Genomic DNA, 27,289 nt, shown 5'->3' with positions numbered 1-27,289 from the left:
GCCAGTTAGAAAGCGCAGCGTGTTTCGCACGTGCACAATAGGGAACCATCTGTGAAGCTGAAAGACTTCAGTGCCGGTTTCCCTTAATGGAGATGGCAGTGGCGGCACCCGACAGCCGATATAAAGAACGGCTGGGGTTCTGACATTGCAGGCTTCCTGGACAGGTACCGTATTTGCCAGTGTATAAGGCGACCCGGCATACAAGACGACCCTCTAATCTTACAGGACAAAAACGCTTTTAAAACTGTACTTACCGTATAAGACGACCCGGCTTTCGAGGCTTCCGAGGCTTCATATTTCTTCCTGCATTTGCTGGAGTCAATCACGGCGAGCGATGTATTCAATTCATGAATACAAAGCCGGCTGTAACATCATCGGCCCACGCCTCTCTGACTCTCCAAGCCAATCCGAGCAGGCTACAGAGTAGCCTGCTCGGATTGGCAGAGGTCGTAACTCCAATCCTAGCAGGCTCTGTATTCATTTCAATACATCGCTCACCAGGATTGGCTCAGCGGTATATATTGTATGTAGCCAAAGCTACATACAGTATTACCGAACACCAAGCAGCCATTCGAGGGGCTGACCCGGCGTATAAGACGACCCCTGCTTTTTGGCCAATTTTTTTACATGTAAAAGGTCGTCTTATACGCCGGAAAATACGGTAAGTGTCCTAATATTAAAAGTCAGCAGCTGCACCTCTTGAACCAACAAAAATAATTGTTTAGTAGTTGTTGAATTAGCAGCTAGATAGAAGTGAGCCGTGCCCAAGCCTATGTGACAGTGGCAGGGGGACTTGGTAACCATCTGGCCCATATCTAGTGTACATGGACTCCTAAACCACAGAAGGTCCTTGTACACAAAGGGATGAGCCTGCCCCTGTGTGTGCCATAGATGATAACTGAGTCTACCAATGAGTTACATATACATGTATTGTAGGTATGTTGTGTTATTTTTATTCATGCTTGCAGTCATACAACATTTAATGGTCACCGTATTCCATACTACTCTTTATGTGCAGTGCGAAGAAAGGAATATGCGCAGAAGATGAGGATGAGTTGTTGGAGCTGATTGTCACAGCCAGAGATCTGACAGGTAATACATCATATAATAACTAACGTCTAGGGCAGTGATGGCGAAAAACAATCCTCTATATAGGAGAACTAAGGGGACTCCACTTTTAACACAGGTGGACACTAAAAAGAAGAGTGGATTCACTGGAGGAAAAGAGAGATTGTGATTCAGCTTAGCTGAAACATTATCTCTCGCTTTTCTTTCCTGACAGAGCAGCGGTGTGCTTTGTTTACATCGGCATACCACTGCTCCTTCTCTCCTGTGAACGATTGGCGGGTTGTGGCAGCCATCGCATGATACTGGACCTGCTGATTGGCTCCTTCCTTGTCCAATAACTGCAGGAGCGGCGCGCCCCCCATGTACAGATACGTGATTTTGCGCACCCAGACGGCCCTGCCGCAGTAAATGTACATGCAGTGGTCCGTAAATGGTTAAATAGTCCATTTGGCATCAACTTCTGTCACGGCGTGTACGTGCTCACACATATCTATGAGCATTCCTATGCCCATTGGCGTCCATACTTGTGCGTGAATGCACTTGCAGGTGAGCACGAGCTCGGGCACATTTTCTATGTGCATGTGAATAGCTATGACCAGGAATCTGCCTGAGGGAGCCATCTTGTCTGCCGGCATGCCCTTCCTGACACTCACTATATAAATTAATATTTCTGCTCAGCTCTGATGAACATAGACATGGTCAGATGACCCGGGTCATACACAGGCAGGCAGATCAGGTATAGATGCGTAAGCAGGAGTGAAGTCACGGTGCAGGCCAGGTCACTAACAACCCAGCAGAGTAGCCGTAAGTTGGCACAGACAGAAGCAAGGTCAGGGACAAGCCGGGGGGTTGAGTTCAGGAGTAGTCAAGGAAAGCAGGGTCAATAACTGAAGACAGATGCAGAGTAAAAGGTTGCAGGTTAGCATGGGAGCGCTGTAGACAAGCCAGCACCGATCCTGAGTACTGGCCCAGTTTAAATAGTCCATTTGGCACCAACATACAGTAGCTTCCGCCGATATTCTGTCAATCTCACCGCTGTTGGGCGAGATTGACACCCGCGAGCCCCGTCGTGGGAGCCAGCGCCGAGCTATGTCGCTCCTCCCACACGCTGCCCCCAATAAATTCCTATGGATGCGCTGGGGGGCGGTGAGCATGAGAAGCACAGCTCGCAGCGGTGATATCCAGCGTGATCCCATCGCGCTGGAAACACAATATCGGCAACACCTACTGTATGTCACGGCGTGTCCGTGCTCACACATATCTATGAGCATTTCTATGCACAGACCAACACACATTTTGTTGCCTCGAATGTTAGAACTGTTCCTGGTTATATTTGTCTCACTGATTCTAAAAAAAAAATGGCACCAATTTTTCCCTATCGGCTCTAGTTTTTGAGATACAGTATAAATGCCATATACCACTCTTCACGCTGGTCTCCTATTAAAAATCTGGAAATAAATATAGCAAAATATGTTGAGACGATTCAGGCAGCACAGTCATCAAGTAAAGGTGGTGATTGGATACAGATCTATTTGTGAAAAAGAAGAGATACAAAGCAGCTTCCACCTCACGATCCACCTCTTGTGTTCCAAAACGAAAAACCCCTTCTGGGGGTACACTCACCAACTCACTGAAAATTAGAGCCTTCACACTATCAAAACCAACTCCTCCTTGGCCGCTAGATGTCTCTGTGATTAATATGGGGGTCCGGTATATCTCATATAAAAAGAACAAAGTGTACCAACATAGCGTGATATTGCTTGAAACTCTTTATTATAAAACCCCCCACAAAATAAATATGCGTACCAAAGAGATAAATATAACAATCGCTCAAAAAGATCAACTTCGTCTGAGGGCGTCGCAAGTGACGAAACGCGTCAAGGCGTAATGCATACCGGAAAGTGACGTGTGCGTTCCAGACTCCGAGCTCCAGACAACCAAGGCACCAGGAAGTAAACCGGTGGTTATATAGCGGACGTCCGCTGCCCCTTGGACATACTGGACACGGAAAAAGGCACAGTACACAATATCTTTTTGAGCGATTGTTATATTTATCTCTTTGGTACGCATATTTATTTTGTGGGTGGTTTTGTAATAAAGAGTTTCAAGCAATATCACGCTATGTTGGTACACTTTGTTCTTCCTGAAGCGCTGAGGAGTGTGCGATTATGTTTTAGGTTTTGGGTTTATGTAATTTTCAGCACGCTGGTTTGAGATATACAGTCATCAAGTAGCCATAACCTCTATGGTGCTCAATCGGCAAAAAATAAAATAAAAAATGGAACAATATGAGTGGTAACACACTTACACCTCCTCATTATAACTATCATAGAGTTCATACAGTAACTTACAAGTTAGAACCCATGTTTTCGTTGCAAAAATTATTGTTGGAAGTACGTGAACACTCTCAATACATTTTCTAACTTATATGTAAAAACACAAAAACAGTAGAAAAAGTTTACGACCAAGATCTTTTCCAAAAACGGACTAAAAAATAATATAGCTTCAACCATATCTAAGAAACTAGATCTGATGCCCAAAATAATGCCAAGAACAGGCAGGTCCAAAAAAAAAAAAAAAAAACGCACCAGGAAAAAAAAACATTTTTTGTTGGGCAATGATGGGTTAGATATAGGCATATTGTGTGGTCAATGGGCCCTATTGAATGCAGCAAGATGGACCCGATGATAAGCAGTTTGCTCTGAAGTCTTAATTAAGTCATACTAATTATGTGGACTTGTTCCGTAACTCCAGTTAGAAGCCCCATCAATCACATATTTCAGTAAGGTGGCTTGGGGTCTGGTCATTTTGTCCATTGAGGAACCCAAACCCTCCAACATGACCCACTCTATATGGTAAATAATACGCCAGTTGTTCTCTTTAACTGTCCGATTCAAAATTAGTTGACAATTAACATCACTTTGTAGGAGTTCGATGAGAGAAGTTCAGAAGTATTCTGTAGAAACCCCCAGATAACCATTATACTCAAATATGAATACCTCAACAGTCATCTATATACCTAGAAACCTCTGTACCAGTAAATAATGTATATTATATAACGCTAGCATGCCAATATAGTTATTTTAATTATTATTGGTGTAAATCAGTTAAACATAATGCAAGGTAATAAAACAGCCTTCCTCAACCTTCCTACCCCTTCTTACCCCTGAGGAACCCCTGAAATACCTCTCATGATACATTAGAATGATCCATAAGTTGAAGAATTTTTAACATAAAATATTAACTAAAAGGAGGATGTGTAGCACCCTCCTAAAGCAGAGTAGGCTGCTAGGAAAATTTACTTTGGCTTCCCTGTAGTCAGTAGACCAGGGGTTGATTAGTGCCAGCATTTCACAGGCTACTTCCCTCTGTCTTCCAGAGGATTGTAAGAACATAGTGGGAGGAAGGAAGGGGCATGCAGTCTGAATAATTATGAGACTCAAGCCAGTAGTAGCCCAGTATGTGGTGAGGGAGCCCATAAATAGACTCATGAGCAGCAATGTGTAGTGGTACTGGGTCCAGTCTTGCTGGAAGAGACCCCCCTGTGCAGCGGCTCTGCCCCTGGTGAATGATTCTAGAGGAAATCCCGATGAAGACACAGAGGTCCCAGCTAGACTTATTCCACGGACACAGGGCCGGAATTTCCGATGAAAAAAGTCTGATGGGAGCTTTTCATTGGATATTCCGACCGTGTGTATGCCCCATCTGTCTGCATTTCTGACAAACTTAGATATAGAGCGTGTTCTAAATTTTTCCGCCGGAAATGCCAACGGAGTTTTGCCCGATGCAAAGTCTGGCCATGTGTATGCAGCATTAGATGTGGGGTTGGGTGTAGATCTGTGTCCAGGGATCAGGTCAGGTCAAGAGAAGCTCACAGAAGAAAGCCACGGAGGTCCCAGCTAGACTTAATCCACGGACACAGGGCCGGAATTTCCAATGGAAAAAGTCTGATGGGAGCTTTTCATTGGATATTCAGGCCATGTATGTATGCCCCATCTGTCTGCATTTCCGACAAACTTAGATATAGAGCCTGTTCTAAATTTTTCCGCCGGAAATGCAGACTGAGTTTTGCCCGATGCAAAGTCCGGCCATGTGTACGCAGCATTAGATGTGGGGTTGGGTGTAGATCTGTGTCTAGGGATCAGGTCAGGTTTGGAGAAGCTCATGGAAAGCCAAGAGAAGGTTGGTGGGAAAGAGCGTAGCTGTCCTATGGTGGTGTGGGTCTGCATCTCCCTCACTAGGAAGAGCCTAGTGGATATTGTCAGGAGGCAATTTATAATCCCTTGGCTATGTGAGTAGATGACCCCAGAGCTGTAGAATCGTGACTGTGTGCAGCTTTTAAACTCTGGATGGAGTACAGGTCACCAGCAGCATACAGATCCCGTGGGACATTCAATTTTGTGCAGTGCAACCAAAAGTTTAGAAGTCCTCATGTTGTTCAGTGTGTAGTCCAGTGGGGTATCCAATGCTCCCTACCTCTACCCAAGTTCATAGTTCCCAATAAAAACCCTAAAAAAGAAACACCTAGACTGTTCTTTGAAGCCAGTGAAAGAGTGCAGAGAATGAAGTGTCCCTGGATGTGTGAGCTCTAAGCCCCTGTACACACGGTCGGACGTTCTGCCAACCAAATCCGTTGGATTTTGTCCGTCGGATCTTGTCCGAAACTGTTGCATACACACGGTCGGACTAAGTTGTCGAAAAATCTGATCATTCAGAACATGGTGACGTAATTTCGTTACGATGGGACTACGTTCGGGCTAGTAGCCAATAGCTTTGATGTAGGAATTTGATCTGAGCATGCGTGGCACTTGGTCCGATCAAAATTCTCTACACATGATCGGAGTATGTCCGATCGAACCAGTTGGTCGGAAAATATTTCCAACAAGTTGGAAAATTGGGTCCGACGGATATTCCGACGGAATCAGTCCGATGCAGACCACACACAGTCGGATTATCCGACGACACCGTCCGATAGGACACATTCCGACGGATCCTCCGACCGTGTGTACAAGGGCTAAGGGTATAAATAGGACAAAATTCACCGGCGACTCCTTACAGGGTGTGCTACAGGTGTACGTAGCATATTTGACACACAGGGCAAAATATTTTGTTACCAAGCCCCCTACAAAATTAATTTCAGTTTTATTCTTGAAATTAATAACAACCGAAAGAAATATGAAAATGATCAGTTCTTGTTTTATTCAGGGGTGTACCCAATCGTTGTTCTGACTAATAAATCCAGTGAAAAGACTACAGACGTGACCAGGAAATTTAAAAACCTGGGGGTGGAGAGGATATTTGCCTTGGAAAATTACACCCTTGAAGACCACAGAAAGTCAGCATCAAAACACCAGGAAGTCCTGAGGTTCCTCTATGAAGTTATTAAAGATGTGGAGTTCCAGGTGAGCCAGCCACGGAACCCAGAGGAGGAGATGACGGAGCGGAAGACATTTGTGCTTCGATATATTCACCACAACGATCTGAAAATTCAGTTCCAGCGTAAAGAGATAAAGGCTCTCAAGGAACAGAGCCTCCTAAAGGAAAAGCTGAAACAGCAGAAAGAAAAATACGAGCAAATTTTCCAGGAGGATAAAAGGAAGGTGGAAGAGGAAATTAGGAAACTGGAGGAAGAGTTTGAGGCCCAGAAATTACATAGGCAGGCGAGGCCCAGCAATTACATAGGCAGGCCCAATCCTGCAAACCTTCAATCTATAAAGATTCCAAATCAAAAAAAAAGGAGAGCTCGGTTGTTCTAGGAAGTCATGAGAAGATTGGACAATGCCGGCCATTCCAGTATTCAATAACACTAAAGTATTAAAGCCCAATGTGGGTGCTCTAGAACTAAACATTAAAAAAAAAATGCATGTGAACACACACACAAAATGCACTTACGGTGTGTCTTTGGTTCACCTCCTGAAGGAGTAAGACCCCTTCCTGCCCCCTGGGGAAACAAGGCTCCTGAGAGGGGTAATGCACACTCGGGTGCTTCTAGCCAAAAAGCCCAGTGGACCCCTCTGCCCATGGTAAGCCGAAGCTGACCAAGAAGTACTAGGTGAGGGGCTCTCCTGAAGGGAGACCCCATAAGAAAGGGACAGAAGAAACCTAATGCCCACACATCCTACCCCTAGACTTACAGGGTAGGCCCGAAGACCCATATTCTCCATCTAGAGTAAAAAAAAGTCAACAAATAAATAAGTGCAGGGTGACATGTGGAGTGAAGAAAATAAATGAATACATATGCAAAGCAAAATAAAAGTGCAGGTGCATTGGCTAGGCCTTAAAAAATTACCACCTCACACTTACTGGCAATTTCAAACTGTCAAAATAGAAAAGTTAATATATATATATTTTGTTCTTATTTAAAGCGGAGCTCCACCCTAAAGTGGAGCTTCCGCTCATTGGAACCCTCCCACCCTCCGGCGCCATAATTGGCACCTTTCAGGGGGGAGGGGGGTGCAGGTACCTGTACAGTACAGGTATCTTCACCCACTTCCGGCATAGATATCCGCAGAATCTACGCCCCTTTCCGCAGAATCTACGCCCCTTTCCGCAGAATCTACACCCCTTTCCGAATGTCCCCCGCTGTCTGCTGGGAAACACGCGGATCCCAGAGACAGCGGGGACCATCCTTATTGCGCAGCGCGACTCGCGCATGCGCAGTAGGGAACCGGGAAATGAAGCCGCAAGGCTCCACTTCCTGATTCCCATACCCAAGATGGCGGCGGCAGCACCCGAGAGACGATCGAGAGATCGGCTTCGGGTGCCGACATCGCGGGCGTGCTGGGCAGGTAAGTGTCATTATTTTAAAAGTCAGCAGCTGCAGTATTTGTAGCTGCTGGCTTTTAAAAAAAAAAAAAAAAAAAAATGGCGGACTCCCGCTTTAAGTCCTTATTATCTCCTTGGTTTACCTTAACCAGCCCTAATTATGTTCTTCACCTTCTCCCCTTAACTGATATTTTCCTGCTGATTCTATTTCTATTTTTCTAACCATTCATATTCAAACTTTTTTTTTTGTCTGTATTCAATTGTTTTCCTTCTTTTTTTGTTGAACAAGAACAAAAAAACAAAAAAAAAACTGCTTTTATGTAATTATGTAATTTGTAAATAACTTATATTTTGTACCAGCCATAATTTTAGTGTCATTTTAAAAAGGACAAATTATAGAATAAATTGTATACTTTATATTTACAGTCAATTAAAGATTCCCGGGTCAGGATCCACTGGTGCAGAGATCAAACTAGCGTGGTGTTGACAAACATAGACTCTGCCCTACATGTTTCGCCAGAAGTGACGTAATTGGTCAGGCGAAACATGTAGGGCGGAGTCTATGTCTGTCAAAACCATGTTAGTTTGATCTCTACGCCAGTGGATCCTGACCCGGGAATCTTTGTATCTATTGCTAGATTTTTTACTGGATCTGTGTACGTTTTTAGCAATGCTTATTCTTAATAAATCATGATATGGTTTTACACTATGTGAATACTCTTCTCTTCTTTATGGGACATCCATGAGAGCGATTAGGAACCAGCAAGGTCCGCCATGACCAGGGCAGGACTTAGGGTGGTGGGGGCCCCTGGGCTTGAGTCACTTTCGGGCCCTACCTTCTATACATTACCGTATTTATCGGCGTACAACACGTGCCGGTGTATAACAGGCACTGCAAGTTTAGGAGGGAATTTTAAGGAAAAAAAACTTTTAGGAGGGAAGTTTAAGGGAAAAAAACTTACATTTAAATGCCCATCAATGCAGCCTTATCAGTGTCCATCTGCAGCCTTATCAGTGTCCATCTGCAGCCTTGTCAGTGTCCATCTGCAGCCTTATCAGTGTCCATCTGCAGCCTTGTCAGTGTCCATCTGCAGCCTTGTCAGTGTAGCCTTGCCCCAGTGTAATTTGCAGCCTTGTCATTGCAGTCTTGAAGTTTAAAAATGGCACCGCCGAGATACAGAGTCCTGTGTATCTTGGCGGCTCTTGGGTCCTCTCGGCGGCTCTCAGGTCCTCTCGCAGTCCCTAGAGTAGCCGAGAGTACTCGGCTCAGCTCACAGTCACGCCCAGTCCCTGTGTTAAATCCATCATAGGGCGGGACTGTGAGCGGAGCCAAGCCGAGTGCACTTGGCTATGTATCTCTGCGGGGCCCCCTAATGGGCGGGGGCCCATGGGCTTGAGCCCAGTCAAGCCCAATGGTAAGTCCTGCCCTGGCCATGACAGTATCTTCACCTCTTTCAAATGGGTGGATTTGCCATGATTTGTGATTCCATGCTCATCTAGACTCTTATAATGCGGAGTCTGGGGTTCTCGTAAGCGCACATCTTACTCAATTACGGTGAAGGTGCACTCGGGGTGAATGGTCATTGATTTCCTCTTGGACACGTTCTTAAAGGCTTTGTTTCCATACGTTGCATTTACCATTTATCCTAATATGGAAAGACGTTATGGACTGTTGTTTGACATTTAATCTGTCTTCACCATTTTTTGCACATATAGCGCAGTAATTTAGGCTTTATATGTTTTCACACAATTTGTTCTGTTGTGTTATTGCCAGCAGCTTTATTTTCTTTTCTTATTTATATTTGTATATCTTTTTTCACCTACTCAATAATTCCTTTTTTATATATTACAAACCTGTAAAAAAAAAAAATTTTTTAAAGAAAAAATAAACTCTGCTGTGTATATTTCTTGCTATCCTAACCTACAACCAAAGAAAACCCCTAAATAAATTCTCCTGCTCCTGAAAATCTCATCGATACAAATATGTGTATGTTATTTGTTATATCCATAGTAGAGCCCAGAAACAATAGTGCACTTTTTGTATTTTTTTTTTATCCTACCTAAAATGCCCGGACACTGATACAAAATTAAAAAAAGCATTTTTTTTTTTTTAAATCTTACCTAAAAGGCACTGACCTTTGAATTTGAACATGATCTTTGACCCTAGCCATTACCCTAACTTTAATGCCCTTACATAAGATCTGACTCTCCGACAACAAAGTTGTGTTCGTTGTGATCATTCTTTATGATCGCAATTTGTAACTTCAGAAATTTAAAAATTCAGAAATTTGTAAATTCAGAAATTCGTAAATTTGAAAAAAAGAAGGAAAAAATCCAAAAATCCAAAATAATAACTAACTAACTAATAATAACTATTAAATGATAGGTATTGGAAATTCCTTACAAATTTGGCCGTTGGTGAACGTAACGAATACAAATTCATCCAAAGTTACGAATTATCTGAAATAACAAATGGAGCATCTAAACAAATGAAACTGAACTAGTTAATAATAAATAATAATAATAAAAAAAGTTTTTATTATTATTATTATTATTTTTATTTATTATTATTAATTAGTTATGTTCCATTTGTTTAGATACAGCATTCATTATTTTGGATAATTCGTAACTTATATAAGGATGGATAAATTTGTGTTTGTTACGTTCACTAACAGCCAAGTCTGAAAGGAAATTCCAATACCTATCATTTAATAGTTATTAATAGTTAAGTTATTATTAGTTATTATTTCACATTTTCAAATTTTTGAGTTTTCAGATTTTTCGAATTTATGAATTTTCGAATTTTCAAATATTCGGAAAAAGGGGTTTTCCTTAATCCGAATATTTCCGAATGAACAACTTTGTCGAAATCCGTTAAAAAACGAATTTGGAAAGTAACAAAATGCAAACATCTAATGCCGCGTACACACGAGCAGACTTTTCAACGGACTAGGTCCGACGGTCTTTCCGATGGACTTTCGACGGAGTTCTGACGGACTTTGCGAATGAATGAACTTGGCCACACACAATCACACTAAAGTCTGACGGATTTGAACGTGATGACGTGCGACCGGACTAGAATAAGGAAGTTCGAAGCCAGTAGCCTTTAGCTGCCCTCGTGTCGCTGTTTGTCTGTCGGACTAGCATACAGATGAGCGGATTTTTCGGTAGGAACTGGATCTGGCAGAGTTCGGGCAGAAAAATTTGAAACATGTTCCATTTCTAAAGTCTGTCGGATTTTTTCAAATCAAAAGTCCGCTGCAGCCCACACACGAACGAATAGTCCGCCGGAATCGTTCCATCAGACCTTTGATGTCAAAGTCCGCTCATGTGTACGGGGCATAATGGGGAACTGGGCCTCCCAATTCCCCAATCATTAATACGAGACATGTGCAGTGTGCTCTCAGCTCAAACACAATAGTGCATATATGCGACCCCATGGAAGAAGAGGCACTTCCGTGAGGCTGCAAATATGCATATGCTCGTCATTAAGGGGTTAGATATTGACAGCTATTGCCAAATGAACAAGTCCATAGAATAAATGTCAAAAATACTCTGCTCCATATGGGGTGTACAGAAGTGAATTGGTTAACGACTTCCCAACCATAGGACGTCCATGGACGTCCTTAGGTTGACGTGGTTATACAGGGGTTGATGTCTGCATCTACAATCAAAATAAATAAATAAATACATAAAATAAATTGTAATTAAATAAACATTTTTTTTAAAGTGCCCCCCCTCCCCCTCACCTTGCGCTTGCTTGCGGAAGCAAACGCATATGTAGGTTGCGCCCGTATATGTAAACAGTGTTTTTATAACACATGTGAGGTATCACCATGTACGTTAGAGTGAGAGTGATAATTCTAGCACCAGACCCCCATTGTAATGCCCTGTACACATGGATCGGAAATTCCGACGGAAAAGGTCCGATCGGATTATGTTGTCGGAAAATCCGATCTTGTGTGTGTGGGCTCTATTGGACTTTTTCCGTTGGAAATTCCGACGGAAAAAGTTTGAGAGCGGGATCTAAAATTTTCCCATAACAAAATCCGATCGTTTGTAGAGAATTCCTACGGACAAAGTGCCACGCATGCTCAGAATAAATGACCAGACAAAAGCTATTGGCTACTAGCCTCTACATAGTCCCGTCGCATGGAACGGACGTTGCCTCGTTCGGAACGATCGGATTTTCCGCTAACTTTGTCCGACCGTGTTTATGCAACACAAGTTTCGGGCCAAAATCCTTTGGAAAAAATCCGACTTGCGACCTGTAAAAAAAAAAATGTAATGCTTCACCTATGAAGATTTTTTAAGTGCCATAGTTTGGCGCTATTCCACGAGCGTACGCAATTTTAAAGTGTCTTTTAAAGTGTGCAATTTTAAACATGTTGGGTATCTGTTTACTTGGTGTAACATCATCTTTTTATATTTTAACAAAAAAGTGGGTTATATATTGTGTGGTTTTTTTTTTGCATTAAAATTCATTAAAGTGTATTCCCCCCCCCCCCCAAAAAAAATTGTGTTTCAAAAATCGCTGCGCAAATATTGTGTGTGACATGAAAAGTTGCAACATCCGCCATATTATTCTCCATGGCATCTGCTTAAAGTGGAAGTGAACTCCCCTATCGTTTTCAGCCAAGGAAGCTGCCATCTTTGCCTCTGTTTAATCTTCAACTGCTTTGGTGCTGCACATGTGATTCATTATGACACCAGACATTGGATGGTTTGATAGTTTGGCTGAGAGCACAACCAATGTGCAGTTGGCATTCCCAGCATGCCCTTTTTTTTTAACTGTTTAAATCCATGGGTTTACTTCCACTTTAAAATCATACACAATGTTTGGTGGTTCTGAGTAATTTTCTAGTAAAAATAAAGATTTTTTACACATAAGCCCTTGTACACACGGTCGGAGATTCCGTTGGAATGTTTCCTATCGGAACGTTTTGTTGGATATTCCGACTGTGTGTGGTCTCCATCGGACTGTTTCGGAATATCCGACGGACCAACTTTTCCAACTTGCCGGTAAAATTTTCCAACAAAATACTCCGATCGGACATACTCCGATCATGTGTAGCCTACTCCGACGGACAAAGTATCACGCATGCTCAGATCAAATTCCTAGACCAAAGCTATTGGCTACTAGCCTGAACGTAGTCCCGTCGTAACGAAATAACATCATCATGTTATGTACAATCGAATTTTCCGACAACTTAGTCCGACCGTGTGTATGCAACATCACTTCCGGACCTCTTCCGGAATTAATCCGTCGGAGTTACTCCGACGGATTTGGTTGTCGGAATCTCCGACCGTGTGTACAAAGGCTTAGAGAGAAATGGCAGATTTGGCCCAAAAACGAAAAATAGTAAAAAGTTACTATATATATATTAATTGCAAATGTATTGATTGTACAAGAACTGTACATAGAGATTCACAGATTATAATCAAAGTTGTATTTCACCGTGATGAACCAATATACCCTGGGTTCAGTTTATGGTGTGGTATGGATTTTAAGGGGGGCGCCATGCCCTCCCCCCAAAAAAAGGAGAAAAATGCAGGAGGTCCCTTCACTGGTGGCTTCCTTAGGAACCAATGACAATGGGAAGCTGTCATATATAGTAGTGGTAGAAAGACCTCTTCTATATATGATTTTCAGGGGGCTGAATGGCCTAGGTTCAGACCGAACTGTTGACTCATCCCCAATTTTCGCAGGTTGAGCATGGTTACCATTCCATGGTGTGAGCAGGCTACATTTATAATACACATGTAAATTTTGAACAGGCAAGACCTTCTTAGCTCCCACTTTTACTTCCAATAAGTAAAGATGGTGTACTGTAACCATTTCTCCGGATGAGTACTTTCTCTGATCCATGGTTGAACATTCCCAGAGTCTAACTTCTGGGGAGAAAAAACAAGTAGGATGCATGTGGAAACCCCCACGTAAGCTGCTTCACACCCTCAATAAGGAAGTATCATTATCTAGTGTAGATCAATGTTCTTTCGGTGTTTGTATAGCAGAGTTCTTATCACATTCCTCCGGAATCTATATGGCCGTACTGCTGAAAAATAGAATGAGTATGTGAGATTTAATGAAGCATTACTTAAAGTGGTGTTGCCACCAAAAAAGAAAAAATTGTTTAAAATTCTTTAAAAAAAATAAATGGAAATTTTTTTTTTTTACTCACCCCTAAATACCTGTTGTTAGGGGGTCCCTCGTAGTCTGCCTTCTTCCTTGCCCCGGCTGGTGACATCACTTCCCCTCGTGCCGCACATTCATCTGGGACCTGTCACGTGTCCCAGGTGACTGTGCGGCGTATCACGGCGCCCTGTGCAGCTTGCGCATGCACAGTGGGTGCCCGGCTGTGAAGTCACAGCCGGGTGTCCATGGTACGAATGACAGCGCCGCGAGTGGAGCGGGGAACAAGGGGGGGGGGCTTCGTTCCCCCGCATCGCTGGACCCTGGGGCAGGTAAAGTGTCCGATTATTAAAAGTCAACAGCTGCAGTATTTGTAGCTGCTGACTTTTTTTTTTATTTTTTTTAGGGGCACCCCACTTTAAGTCATGTCCCAGGGGTAAATAATAAAATGTAGGGGACTTGATGAGGGAGATGCAGACTTCCTCACCAACTTCCTCCTCGTTATCTCCAGTGAGCTTCTCCAGACCCAACTTGATTCCTGGACTTGAACTTGCGACTAGCCCTCACCTGAGCCTAGCGTTTACCTCAATGTCTTCACAAAGGCTTCTCTACCCCTCTTGCAAAGGTGTCTCCCCCACCAGGACTGGACCCAGAAACTACACCCTGCTGCCCAGGCCTCAGACTATTTATGGGCATTCCCTTCACCCTCTGGATGAACCTCCTCAGGGATTGGCTACAGTCCCATAAATATTCAGGCAGCTTGTTCTGTCCTTCCTCACACTATACTTCTAGAATTCTCTAGAAGGGGGTATGTACGAGAATAGTAACCTGTGAAATACTGAGCAGCCCTAGATTATCAACCCCCGCTCCACTGATTACAGAGGAGTCAGCTACATTTTCCTAGCAGTCTACACTACACTAGACATGTGATATTTCTTTTGGTCCCATTCTAAATTCACACACATTTTTTGTTATTTGGAGATTCAGTTGTATCCGAATCTCCGAATGACAATAGTAACAAATGTTGATATTCATTAACCACTTAAGGACCGCCGTATTGCCAATGTACGTCATTACAATGGCATGTACAGGCACAAGCACGTACATGTACGTGCTTGCCTTCCAGCGGGTGGGGGGTCCGATCGGACCCCCTCCCGCTGGATGCGGCGGTCCGGTTCGCTTCAGGAGCGATCCAGGATGAGGGGATGGCCGTTGGTTTCTGGCCACCCCCTCTCGATCGCTCCTGGCGAATGAGAAGCTTCCTCCCACTGTGTATTGTATACACAGGCAGGGAGGAAGTGATGTCATTCTCCTCGAGGCAGTCTTATTGACCGGACTACGAGGAGAAGACATAGTAAGTCTGCACCAAACACTACACTGACACTAACTAACACATAGGCACACAAACCCCCCCGATCACCCCCCCGATCGCCCCCCGATGTCCCCCGCCCCCCCCTCCCCCCCAGTCACAGTGTCACTGATTGCAATGATCATTTATTTACTGATCACTGCATTCAGTGTCAGTCGTAAAAGTAAAAACTGTCAGGGCAGTTAGTGTTAGGTCCAGGGTAGCCCCCTACCACCCCCCAATAAAGATTTAACCCCCTGATTGCCCTTAGAGTTAACCCTTTTACCCCCTTTTGCCAGTGTCACTAAGCGATCATTTTTCTGATCGCTGCACCAATGTCGCTACTGTCGCTAGGTAGCTAGTTATTTTTTTAGGTTCACCGCCAGGTTTTTATAGCGCTAGGTACCCCCATATACTACCCAATAATGGTTTTAACCCCCTGATTGCCCCTAATTAACCCTTCCACCCCATTTTGCCAGTGTCACTAAGCGATCATTTTTCTGATCGCTGCATTAGTGTCGCTAGGTAGCTAGTTATTTTTTTAGGTTCACCGCCAGGTTTTTATAGCGCTAGGTACCCCGATATACTAACCAATAATGGTTTTAACCCCCTGATTGCCCCTAGTTAACCCTTTCACCCCCTTTTGCCAGTTTCACTAAGCGATCATTTTTCTGATCGCTGCATTAGTGTCACTGGTGTCGCTAGGTAGCTAGTTATTTTTTTAGGTTCACCGCCAGGTTTTTATAGTGCTAGGTACCCCCATATACTACCCAATAATGGTTTTAACCCCCTGATTGCCCCTAGTTAACCCTTTCACCAGCAATCACAGTATAAGTGTCACTAGTGACGCTGGTTAGCCAGTTCGTTATTTAGGTTCCCCGTCAGGTTTTTATATAGCGCCAGGGACCCCCATATACTACCTAATAAAAATTTGAACCCCCTGATTGCCCCTAGTTAACCCTTTCACCAGTGATCACCGTATAAGTGTTACGGGTGACTCTGGTTAGTTAGTTTGCTTTTTATATCATCAGGGCACCCACCATTTATTACCCAATAAAGGTTTAACCCCCTGATCACCCGGCAGGTGATATCAATTAGGTTTTAGGGTCAGGGTCTGCGTCGCCCCAGGCAGAGCTAGGTTAGTGCCAGTACCGCTAACACCCACGTGCAAAGCATACACCTCCCGTAGTGGTATAGAATCTGAACAGATCAATATCTGATCTGATCAGATCTATACTAGCGTCCCCAGCATTTTAGGGTTCCAAAAAAACGCATTGTTAGCGGGATCAGCCCAGATACCTGCTAGCACCTGCGTTTTGCCCGTCCGCCCAGCCCACCCAAGTGCAGTATCGATCGATCACTGTCACTTACAAAACACTAAACACATAACTGCAGCGATCGCAGAGTCAGGCCTGATCTCTGTGATCGCTAACATTTTTTTTGGTAGCGTTTTATATTTAAATTCAGAAAGCAGTGCTTGGTTTTCAGGGTCCAGTACGTGGCTAGGCTTCCAAAAAGTCCCCCACATGTGGTATCTCCGTATTTGGGAGAAGCAGCAGAATTTATTTTGGGGTATAATTTCACTTATGCCCATAGCATGTGTGAGCAATATATCATTTAGTGACAACTTTGTGCAAAAATAAATAAAATTGTAATATTCCTGCAACTTGTGGCAAAATATAAAATATTTCATGGACTCAACATGCCTCTCAGTAAATAGCTTGGGGTGTCCACTTTCCAAAAAAATTTTTTTTGTGTCATTATTCAATCACTTGGGACAAAAAAAAAAATATTCAATGGGCTCAACATGCCTCTCAGAAATTTCCTTGGGGTGTCTACTTTCCAAAATGGGGTCATTTGGGGGGATTTTGTGTTATTTTGGCATTTTATGGTCTTCGAAACTGTGATAGGTAGTGAGGAGTGAAATCAAAAATTTGCACCCTTGGAAATCCTGAAGGCAGTGATTGGTTTTCGGGGTGCCGTACGCGGCTAGACTCCCAAAAAGTCCCACATATGTGGTATCCCTGTACTAAGGAGAAGCAGCAGAATATATTTTGGGGTGCAATTCCACATATAACTATGGCATGTGTGAGCAATATATCATTTAGTGACAACTTTTTGTAAACTTTTTCTTTTTTTTTGTGTCATTATTCAATCACTTGGGACAAAAAAAAAATATTCAATGGGCTCAACATGCCTCTCAGAAATTTCCTTGGGGTGTCTACACTATAACTTTTGCGCAAACCAAAAAATATACGCTTATTGACATTTTTTTTACTAAAGACATGTGGCTGAATACATTTTGCCCTAAATGTATGACTAAAATTTAGTTTTTCGATTTTTCTTATAACAAAAAGTAGAAAATATATTTTTTTCTCAAAATTTTCATTCTTTTTCCATTTATATCGCAAAAAATAAAAATCGCAGAGGCAATCAAATACCATCAAAAGAAAGCTCTATTTGTGGGAAGAAAAGGACGCAAATTTTGTTTGGGTACAACATTGCATGACCGCGCAATTACCAGTTAAAGCAGTGCAGTGCGAAATTGTAAAAAGACCTCTGGTCCTTAGGGTGTTAATTGGTCCGGGGCTGAAGTGGTTAAGTTTTGTTTTGTTTATCAGTTCTCCAACAAATTCCTAATTTTTGTAAAGATTTGACCTTGAATTGGTCGAAATGTGATTGACCGATCTGAATTCTGTGTGAAGAATAACTGGTTTGGTAAGGAAGCCAGCCCCCGCGTCCTTAACAACCAATGACATTTCAGCTGTCATCGGTTTTTCCCCCACTGACAGCTAAAATGTAAACAAAAGAATGCCGGCAAATAAAAATTCTGAAAAAAAAACAGCATGGGGTCTCCCTTATCCATACCATGCCCTACAGGCCCTGCTTTGCAAGGACACAAAACCCATCCCCCTATCAGCTTTGCCTTGTTTACATAGGCAGATCTAAGTTCTGCGTGTATTACTGACGATCGGCGGGTGACGGAGGACATCCAGTGCCTGGCACCCACAGATCAGCTTCTGATGTAAATAATCACATTAGAAGCAGCCCACCAGCGGCGCACGCATGCGCCCCCTGCAGACGGAAGTGCAGGATCACGTATGTATAAGTGATTCTGCACATGGGAACTGCCCTGTTGCAGTAAAACTGCTATGGGCAGTCTTTAAGTGGTTAAATGAGGGTTCAGTTACTCTGTAGAGCATTCAGTATGAGTGAAGCAGCTCTAGTCTAGGTTTTTTCTAAGCAGTATTTGTGTACACTGGTCATGTGTTTGGGTTCAAACAGTGGCGGCTGGTGCTCCATTTGGGGGGGTGGAAAACAAGCCAACTGCCCCCCCAGGTCGGTCACCCAATCCCCCCAACACACACCCCCCCACCATTGTGGAATTGTCCGTCCATCCACCAGCCCTGCACTTATCCCATCTAGGTCGCCAACAACTTCCGATCCTTCCTGCATCTCCTCCTCCTCAGCCCCCTATACGGCGGATTCACGGTGGCTTCCCCTGCGTCTCCTCCTCCTCGGCGACTTCCTCCTCGGCAGCCAATACTCTCAGCTAATTGGGTCTCAGGGCCCGCTTCCTGATTGGCCGGGAGGAGAATCAGGAAGACAATAGCGAATATTAATTCACAGTCACACAACTGGATGGGGGATGGGGTGGATTTGAAGCAAATTAGATCCTCCGTCTCTAAACATGTGCTTAGAAAAAGAAAAGCATTAGAATCCATGCGTCCAGTGTCCTGCATGTAGATTAGGGGCCAGACACGTGGATTAGAGGGCTGGCAGCCCTGTGCCCCATATGGACGGGCCATCACTGGCTCCAGTCTACCCCCAGCAGAATGTACACAAAGGGATGGGGATTCTTGTAACATCATTGACCCAATATGGCCACATTAGTTCAATGTCATTGACCTAAAATAACCATGTTGCTGTATTAGGTCAACGATGTCATGGTCATCCTCACTCCTTTGTGGGTGGGGATGATCATGACCTAATACCGTGTCAGGGACATGGCTGTCACGGTACTGGCAATGCCGCCCTGAACACTCATGGATGTCCACGGAGGGTCCCAAGACACACACGAGCGCGCACTGCTCATTGGCGCATGTTGGTGCACATCAGCGTGCATCAGCATGCATTGGCGCACACCGGTGCGCCTCGGCGCACACGCATGCACAATAATGTGCGTGTGCAATGGTGCACAACTGGCGTGACTAGTGCTGGCGCCAGTGGCCCTACTTAAGCCAGCCTGCAACCACAGGACCTTGCTGGATTATCTCATCAGCTGCCTTGTGTACCTTGACCTTGCTCCCTGATCTGTGATACCCGTTGTGACCCGGCTTGCCTTCGACCTTGCTTCCTGATCTCCTAGTCTGACCCTTGGCCCGTTCCTGGACTCTGCTTCTGCTTCCTGATTTCCCGGCTTGACCTTCGGCTTGTATCTGGACCCTGACTGTGTTTGACCTTGGCTGGCCACGTGTAATCTCTGGACTGATCTATCTGTGCATGACTTCTGTCCTGGCTCCTGGTTTCTCTGTTCATCTGAACACAGCAAGTTCTGCTCTGCCTGCTCCATCCATCCCACAGCGGCCAAGCTCTACAAGCAAGCACGTGCTTCTTCGGGCACCGCGCTTCCAGTTCCCAACTTCAGGAGCGCGCTGCACCTAGCAGCAAGGGGAGCCCTCTTAGCATCTCAATCTCCATACACGCACCTGACATACATGGAGCTGTGGGGCTATTAATGTCCCAACCACTGCCGATTGGCCCAGGAATGGTGGCTTATTTCCAGGTTCAGCAGAACCCAAGCTCATCACTAATACACCACACCAAGCGCTCACATTTCAATGTGACTTAGTTAGCTCAATGAATAGACAACTGTAATTCTGTTTCTTTCTACATAAAGCTGTTTTACATTTTCACAATCCAATGGGTCTCCTTTCTCGAACCTGTAAAAATCTTATTACCTGTGTGACCGTATAAGAGGGAGGCGATTATTTTAAATTGGGCGGCATTGAGTTATATAAACATTGATCTAGTTTACAATTTGTTTAACTTAAAATCTGGCACGGCACTTTAATGAGTCACCTCTGCAAATACTGGTAATAAAGTTTTTCTCTACGCGTTTTACGAGACCCTGGAGTCAGAGTCCTAGCAGCCGAACATTGTCTTCTTCACTAATAAAACTTTCTGATTATAACTAGACACAATCAGAAGAGGGTCATCAATTCAGCTGAGATCCACCCTCATCATGCTGGAAAATAGATCATGCCCCCTACAACAGCGAATATACAGTTTGTTTCCAAGGTTAATAAAGGAAAAATAAGATGCTTTTATGCCAGCTTTACTTCTTAGAAATCGCAAAGTGAATGTAAACACTAAGGGCTCCTTTACATGTGTTGTGTCCCTCTGAAAAGCAATCTGCCGTAGATTGCTTTTTAGAGGGAGATTTAACAGGCAGCTCAGGGGTGATATATTTTTTTTTTTTAACAAACGACTTCACATCACATCTTTGTTCATTACACTTGCTTAAAACCTGGTCCCATTCACCATACTGGCATACTGCCTGCCAAATGCAACATGTTGTATCATTGTCGCAACCACAGTGGTGCATACTAACATAGCCATTGTTAAAGTAGTTGTAAACCCTTACAAACCACTTTGACCTACAGGTAAGCCTAGATTAAGGCTTACCTGTAGGTCCAAGAAATATCTCCTAAACCTACACGATTTAGGAGATATTTACCTGAAGACAGCCACCGCTGTCTACGGCGCACTGGGTAAGCCGCAGATCGCGGTGATATGCCGTGAGTGTCGGCTCCTGTGCGCATGTGCGGGAGTGATGTCATCGCTGCTCCGGCGAATCACAGCGCCGGAGCAGCGAGACCCACCAAGAAGATGGACGCTCAGAACTACAGTCGACAGCAGTGACATCGCTGGCTCCTGTGTCAGGTAAGTGACACATAATGGACTACTATGCGATGCGATGCGATGTGATGCATAGTAGTTCATTATGCTTTGCAGGGAATGAAAGAGGAAGTAAACTCATCAGGGTTTACTTGCTCTTTAAAGGGGTTGTAAACTCTCCTTCTGTGCTGCAGCTGCCCCCCAGAGCCCCCCTTTTTCTTACCTGAACCCAGTCTTTCAAGCGACGTGCGTGAGCCTAGCAGCTCCAGACGCTGTCTCAGGTCCTCATTGGATAGATTAATAGGAGTAGGAGCCCTTGACTCCCTCTGCTGTCAATCAAATCCATACCAGACCCTTATCCGAGTATGCAGCCAAGCAGACAGGAGTGTGAGGGGGGGTTGGTGAGTGAGCAACCCCCCCCTCTTGAATTATATCAGGCTATGTGTCCCTAATATGGGGCTGTGCTTTGGAGAACGGGGAGTCCCCCTCCACCCAAGCACCTTGTCCCCATGTCGATGATGACAAGGGCCTGTTACGCACAACCTTGGGTGGTGGTTGTGGGGATTTATCAGAATCAGGACCCCCCCTGATTCCCACCCCACCATGTTAATGAGTATGGGGTACATAGTATCCTTAGGCCGCGTACACACGGGCGGACTGTTCACCCAACTAAGTTCGTCAGACTGTTTGACAAACAGTCCGTCCAAACTTTTGAATGAACGAACTTGCCCACACACGGCACTTTTTGAGCGGACTGTTTCAGCGGACTAAGTTTGCCAAACAGTCCGCTCAACTTTTGAAATGAACGGACTCGCCCACAAAAGGTGGAGGAAAGTCCGCTCATTTCGAGCGCGTATCCAGGTAGGCGGGGCCCGCGAAGGAGACGTCGCTGGACCCGCCGCCTGGAATGAACTTAAAGGGACACCCAACGCCGAAAAAAATCGGCGTGGGGGTTCCCCCTAAGTCCACAACAGACCCTTGTTCGAGCACGCTACCCGGCCGGCCAGGAAAGGGGGACGAGCGAGCGCCCCCCCTCCTGAGCCATACCAGGCCGCGTGCCCTCAACATGGGGGGTGCCTTGGGGAAGGGGGGGCCACGCGGCCCCCCACCCCAAAGCACCTTGTCCCCATGTTGATGAGGACAAGGGCCTCTTCCCGACAACCCTGGCCGTTGGTTGTCGGGGTCTGCGGGCGGGGGGCTTATCGGAATCCGGGAGCCCCCTTTAAGAAGGGGGCCCCCGGATACCGGCCCCCCACCCTATGTGAATGTGTATGGGGTACAATGTACCCCTACCCATTCACCTGTGAAAAAAAGTGCAAAAAAAAACACAACACAGGGTTAAAATATTTTATTGCACAGCTCCGGGGGTCTTCCGTCTTCGGGGGTCTTCTCCGGACTCCTCCGCTATCTTCTTGTAGCTCTTTTACTAGCGGAGGAGTCCGGCTTTCTTCCTCCCCGCCGCCGGCCTCTTCTTCCGACTTCGGGGGTCTTGTCCCCCTCTTCGGTTCTTCTGCCGGGCCACCGCGCCTTCTTATAGCTCTTTTAGAGGCGGTGGCCCGGTCTTCTGTCGCCGCTGTCGCCGCCTTCCATTCTTCTTCTTCTTCTTCTTCTCCAGGAGATGTTGACACGACGCTCTCTCCGGCCGGAATGCCAGAGCCGCGCTGCGCTGCCACTTATATAGTGACAATGGGGCGGTGTCACATGGTATATGTCACATGGGTTGGTCACATGGGTTGATGTCACATGGGGACTATGACATCGTAAGGGGACGGGGTCACCATGTGACATCAACCCATGTGACCAACCCATGTGACATATACCATGTGACACCGCCCCATTGTCACTATATAAGTGGCAGCGCAGCGCGGCTCTGGCATTCCGGCGGGAGAGAGCGTCGTGTCAACATCTCCTGGAGAAGAAGAAGAAGAAGAAGAAGAACGGAAGGCGGCGACAGCGGCGACAGAAGACCGGGCCACCGCCTCTAAAAGAGCTATAAGAAGGCGCGGTGGCCCGGCAGAAGAACCGAAGAGGGGGACAAGACCCCCGAAGTCGGAAGAAGAGGCCGGCGGCGGGGAGGAAGAAAGCCGGACTCCTCCGCTAGTAAAAGAGCTACAAGAAGATAGCGGAGGAGTCCGGAGAAGACCCCCGAAGACGGAAGACCCCCGGAGCTGTGCAATAAAATATTTTAACCCTGTGTTGTGTTTTTTTTTGTACTTTTTTTCACAGGTGAATGGGTAGGGGTACATTGTACCCCATACTCATTCACATAGGGTGGGGGGCCGGTATCCGGGGGCCCCCTTCTTAAAGGGGGCTCCCGGATTCCGATAAGCCCCCCGCCCGCAGACCCCGACAACCAACGGCCAGGGTTGTCGGGAAGAGACCCTTGTCCTCATCAACATGGGGACAAGGTGCTTTGGGGTGGGGGGGCCACGCGGCCCCCCCCTTCCCCAAGGCACCCCCCATGTTGAGGGCACGCGGCCTGGTACGGCTCAGAAGGGGGGGCGCTCGCTCGCTCGCCCCCTTTCCTGGCCGGCCGGGTAGCGTGCTCGAACAAGGGTCTGTTGTGAACTTAGGGGGAACCCCACGCCGATTTTTTTTGGCGTTGGGTGTCCCTTTAAGTTCATTCCAGGCGGTGGGTCCAGCGATGTCTCCTTCGCGGGCCCCGCCTACCTGGAGACGCGCTCGAAATGGGCGGACTTTTCTCCGTGCGGGAAAAGTCTGCTCATTTCAAAAGTTGAGCGAACAAGCCTACACACGGGCGGACTGTTTGCTCAAACCAAGTTTCAGCAGACAGTTTTTCGGAAATTCCGAAAAACTTTGTTCGTCAGACTGTCCGCTGAAACTGTCCGCTGAAGCCCCACACGCGAGCGGACTGTCCGCTGAAACACTGTTCAGCGGACAAGGTTGAGCGAACAGTCCCCGCGTGTGTATGCGGCCTTCCTCTTTCACCAAAAGTGTCAAAAGTAAAAAAACAAAAAAAAAAAAAACACAGAAATCTTTTTTAACAAGTCCTTTATTAGCACCCCGAAATAATAAATGCCACCTGAAGCAGATCCAATGTCAATCACGATGAACACTTATCCACACAAAAAACAAAACAAAAAAACAATGCCCGCCAAACACACGCCAAGTGACAGATATACATGGGGGCAGGGTCACTTGGTGATGTCACTGGTTGACCCCATCCCCATGTCTACCTGTCATTGGGCAAGTGCCTCTCCACTGTACACAAACAGGTCACCCTGGTGGATGAGGCAGGCTCACCAGAAGCACAAGGCTTAGGTACTAACCAGTATTCACCAGACCTCCTGATGGTGGAGCTTTGTTTTTATGCTTGTTGGTACCAGGTCACAGTCCTCAGGATTGCCCCACCAGGAAGTGAGCAAGTCGGGGTCCAGTATCAGGTAGGGATCAAGCAGAAGCATTGTCAGTAAACAAGCCAAAGGTTAGTAACACGTGGTTGCAGGTTGGGATCAAGCAGAAGTGTAGTCATGGAAAAAGCCAAAGGCTGGAAATGAGTGGTAGTGGAGAAAATGACAGCTGCAGGTACACAAAAGAGCAAGATATTGGCTGAAGAGTGCACAATCATCTGGCAAACAGGAAGTGCAGGAAGTTCATGGGAGGAGAAAATAGTTCAAGGTTTATTAAAAACCAGAGACAAGGCAAGAAAGTCCAAAAGATCAGACAAGGAGCTTTCCACCATTTAAAGTGGCTCAGCAAGAAGAGCTACTACGACACCAACGAGGTTGAAGGTTCAGATCCAGACCCCGAGACATGAACTCACTCCAACATCGGGTGCACTTCATTGATCTAGACCAGATTACTGACAGTGACAGGTGTAGATGAGCCTCAAGTGTAATTTGTGAGAACTTTGTGTTTTGTATGGGACAATTTACATTACTTTGATATTTAAATTCAATAAAAGGTAAGCAAAGATACATTTTGATAAGTCGTGGTTTGGACAAACATTTTAAAACCCACTAAACTCCATAATTCAGAAACTCTGAACTAAAAATCCCATTGATGTAAATAATGTAAATGGAAATCTAAGCCAGGTTGCACCAAGTGTGTATTAGAAAACAGAAAACGGTGGGAATTTTATAGAATGATTTGGGAAACTCCTGGTAGACCTGACAATTTGATGAAATGGCCAAAAAAATAGCCTGCATACTTCCATTGAAGATCTAGAATCTGTTGTAACAGCAGAAGGAAGATCAAACCACCAAAAATAACACAAAAATACAGATTCAGGCCAAGGCCTAAAAAAATGGAACACCCCGGTCAGTCAGTCAGTCAACCGGCCCTGCATTTAAGCCCATCTAGGTCACGGGCAGTGCTTCCTCCGGGTGGTGTCTCCACCTCCTCGGCTTCATGGCGGCTTCCCCTGCATCTCCTCCCTCCTCTTCCACAGCAGCCAATTGGGTCCCAGGACCCGCTTCCTGATTGGCCCGGGAGGAGAATAGCGAATATTGATTAGATGTTGCCGCACAACTGGGTGGGCTCAGGGCACAGTGCTCTGCTCCCCAAGCCCACCCTTTTTTGAAGCCAATTAGAGCCTCAAGACCCCAATTGGAATCCATGCACCCTGCATGTAGATTAGGGGTCGGGTGGATGGATTAGGGGGGCAGCAACCCTGCGCCCTGTATGAATGGGCTGCCATTGCGGAACACCTGCCTGAGACCAAAGCTATAGAGCTCATATTGTGTACAGGAAATGTATTTCAACTGTGAAAATCTTTGGTCTCTGTTCCATCATGTATCGGGAAGGGGGAAATAAACTTCAGAAAATACTGCAGTAAATGGTTTACAATCTGCTATATGGTCCTTGAGCTTTGTCCTCACATCTTAAAGCAATTGCAAAGGGAATTATTTTTTAATAACAAACATGTCATACTTACCTGCTCTGAAAAGGTTTTTCACAGAGCGGCCCCGATTCTCCTCTTCTTGGGTCCCCTGCCCCTGCTCCTGGCCCCTTCTCATGAGTGCCCCATAGCAAGCCCCGCTTGCTATTGGGGCAGTCGTGCAGGCTCACTTCAGAGCCATGCTCTGTGCGTCCATTGACACAGAGAGTGCGGCTTGGCCCCGCCCCCCCCCAGCTCCCTCCATACTGGATGTGATTGAAAGCAGCAGGAGCCAATGGCTGAGCCAGTGAGGAGAGAGAGAGACAGCAGTGATGCTGCTCTCATGAACAACACTGGATTAAGATCAGGCTCGGGTATGTATTGGAAGGGCCTGTGTGTGTGTTTGTGTGTGTGTGTGTGGGGGGGGGGGGGGGGGGGCAGCGGCACACATTCAAAGAATGCATTAAAGTAAAAAAAATGTCTGCCCTTAGAACCACTTTAAACCTCTCGCAATAACAGTCTACTGTATTTATACACAACAATTCCTCACCGAAGTATTAATTTTTAGTGTCACTCAAGTGATGTTCCACCAATAAAATAAATCCATTCTGATAATTATTATTTTTATATAAAGGCTCTGTGAGTGCTGTACAGAGAACATGGAGCCAGTCACATCAGTATTTGTATCCATGAAGATACTGAGTCATCTGCTTAGTGCTGCATGTCCCGCCTGTGTACCGACTGCCATAGCTCGGAAGGTGACCTTGCATGCAAAGAAATTGGCTGTACAATGAGAACATAAGAGTTGAGTCACATGGCCTACGCGTTTTGTCCCTCTTCTTGGGACTTCTTTAGGGTGTAATTACAGAGCCTGGTCATAGTTTTTTTTTTCGGTTTGTTATAAATGTCAAATCTGCCCTTTCAAAAACACAGCTACCTAAACTGCCAGTCCCGGGCACCCTGGAGGAACAGGAAAGACCCAGGAACAGGGGCAGACTGACCATTGGGCCACTCGGCACTGCCTGAGGGCCCCATACCACTAGGGGGCCCCATCAGGGTTGCCAGCCTCAGTAAAACCAGAGACAGCATGTAAAAATGTGTGTTTTTGTTTACACCTGTCTCTGAAATGTCCCTTACCGACATCCTTTTGGTCTAAAAATCCAGAGATTATAGCTGCCCCACCTCTCCAGTACCTTCTCAGCCAATAGAAACATGTCTGTGTATACTGTGTGAT

The 27,289-nt window shown here is 45.5% G+C and overlaps 1 protein-coding gene across 2 annotated transcripts in view; it reads left to right on the top strand.

Annotated features, from left to right (window-relative positions):
• LOC144000385 (uncharacterized) overlaps positions 1-27,289 on the top strand; it is a 62,004-nt gene that overhangs the window by 12,429 nt on the left and 22,286 nt on the right. The window contains exons 3-4 of one of the 2 annotated variants that reach the window (XM_077494194.1): positions 1,019-1,092; positions 6,274-7,280. In XM_077494194.1, coding sequence (XP_077350320.1) covers positions 1,019-1,092; positions 6,274-6,824 — 625 coding nt within the window. In that variant the 3' untranslated portion in view covers positions 6,825-7,280. Of the gene's footprint in view, positions 1-1,018; positions 1,093-6,273; positions 7,281-27,289 lie in introns of those variants that run through there. The other variant, XM_077494192.1, reaches the window with a different exon arrangement.

The sequence above is a fragment of the Lithobates pipiens genome, unplaced genomic scaffold, assembly GCF_037356315.1.
Source record: "Lithobates pipiens isolate NorthernLeopardFrog02 unplaced genomic scaffold, aLitPip1_a1.2 Scaffold_22, whole genome shotgun sequence".
NCBI classification, from domain to species: Eukaryota; Metazoa; Chordata; class Amphibia; order Anura; family Ranidae; genus Lithobates; species Lithobates pipiens.
This window is presented reverse-complemented; position numbering and strand designations above follow the sequence as displayed.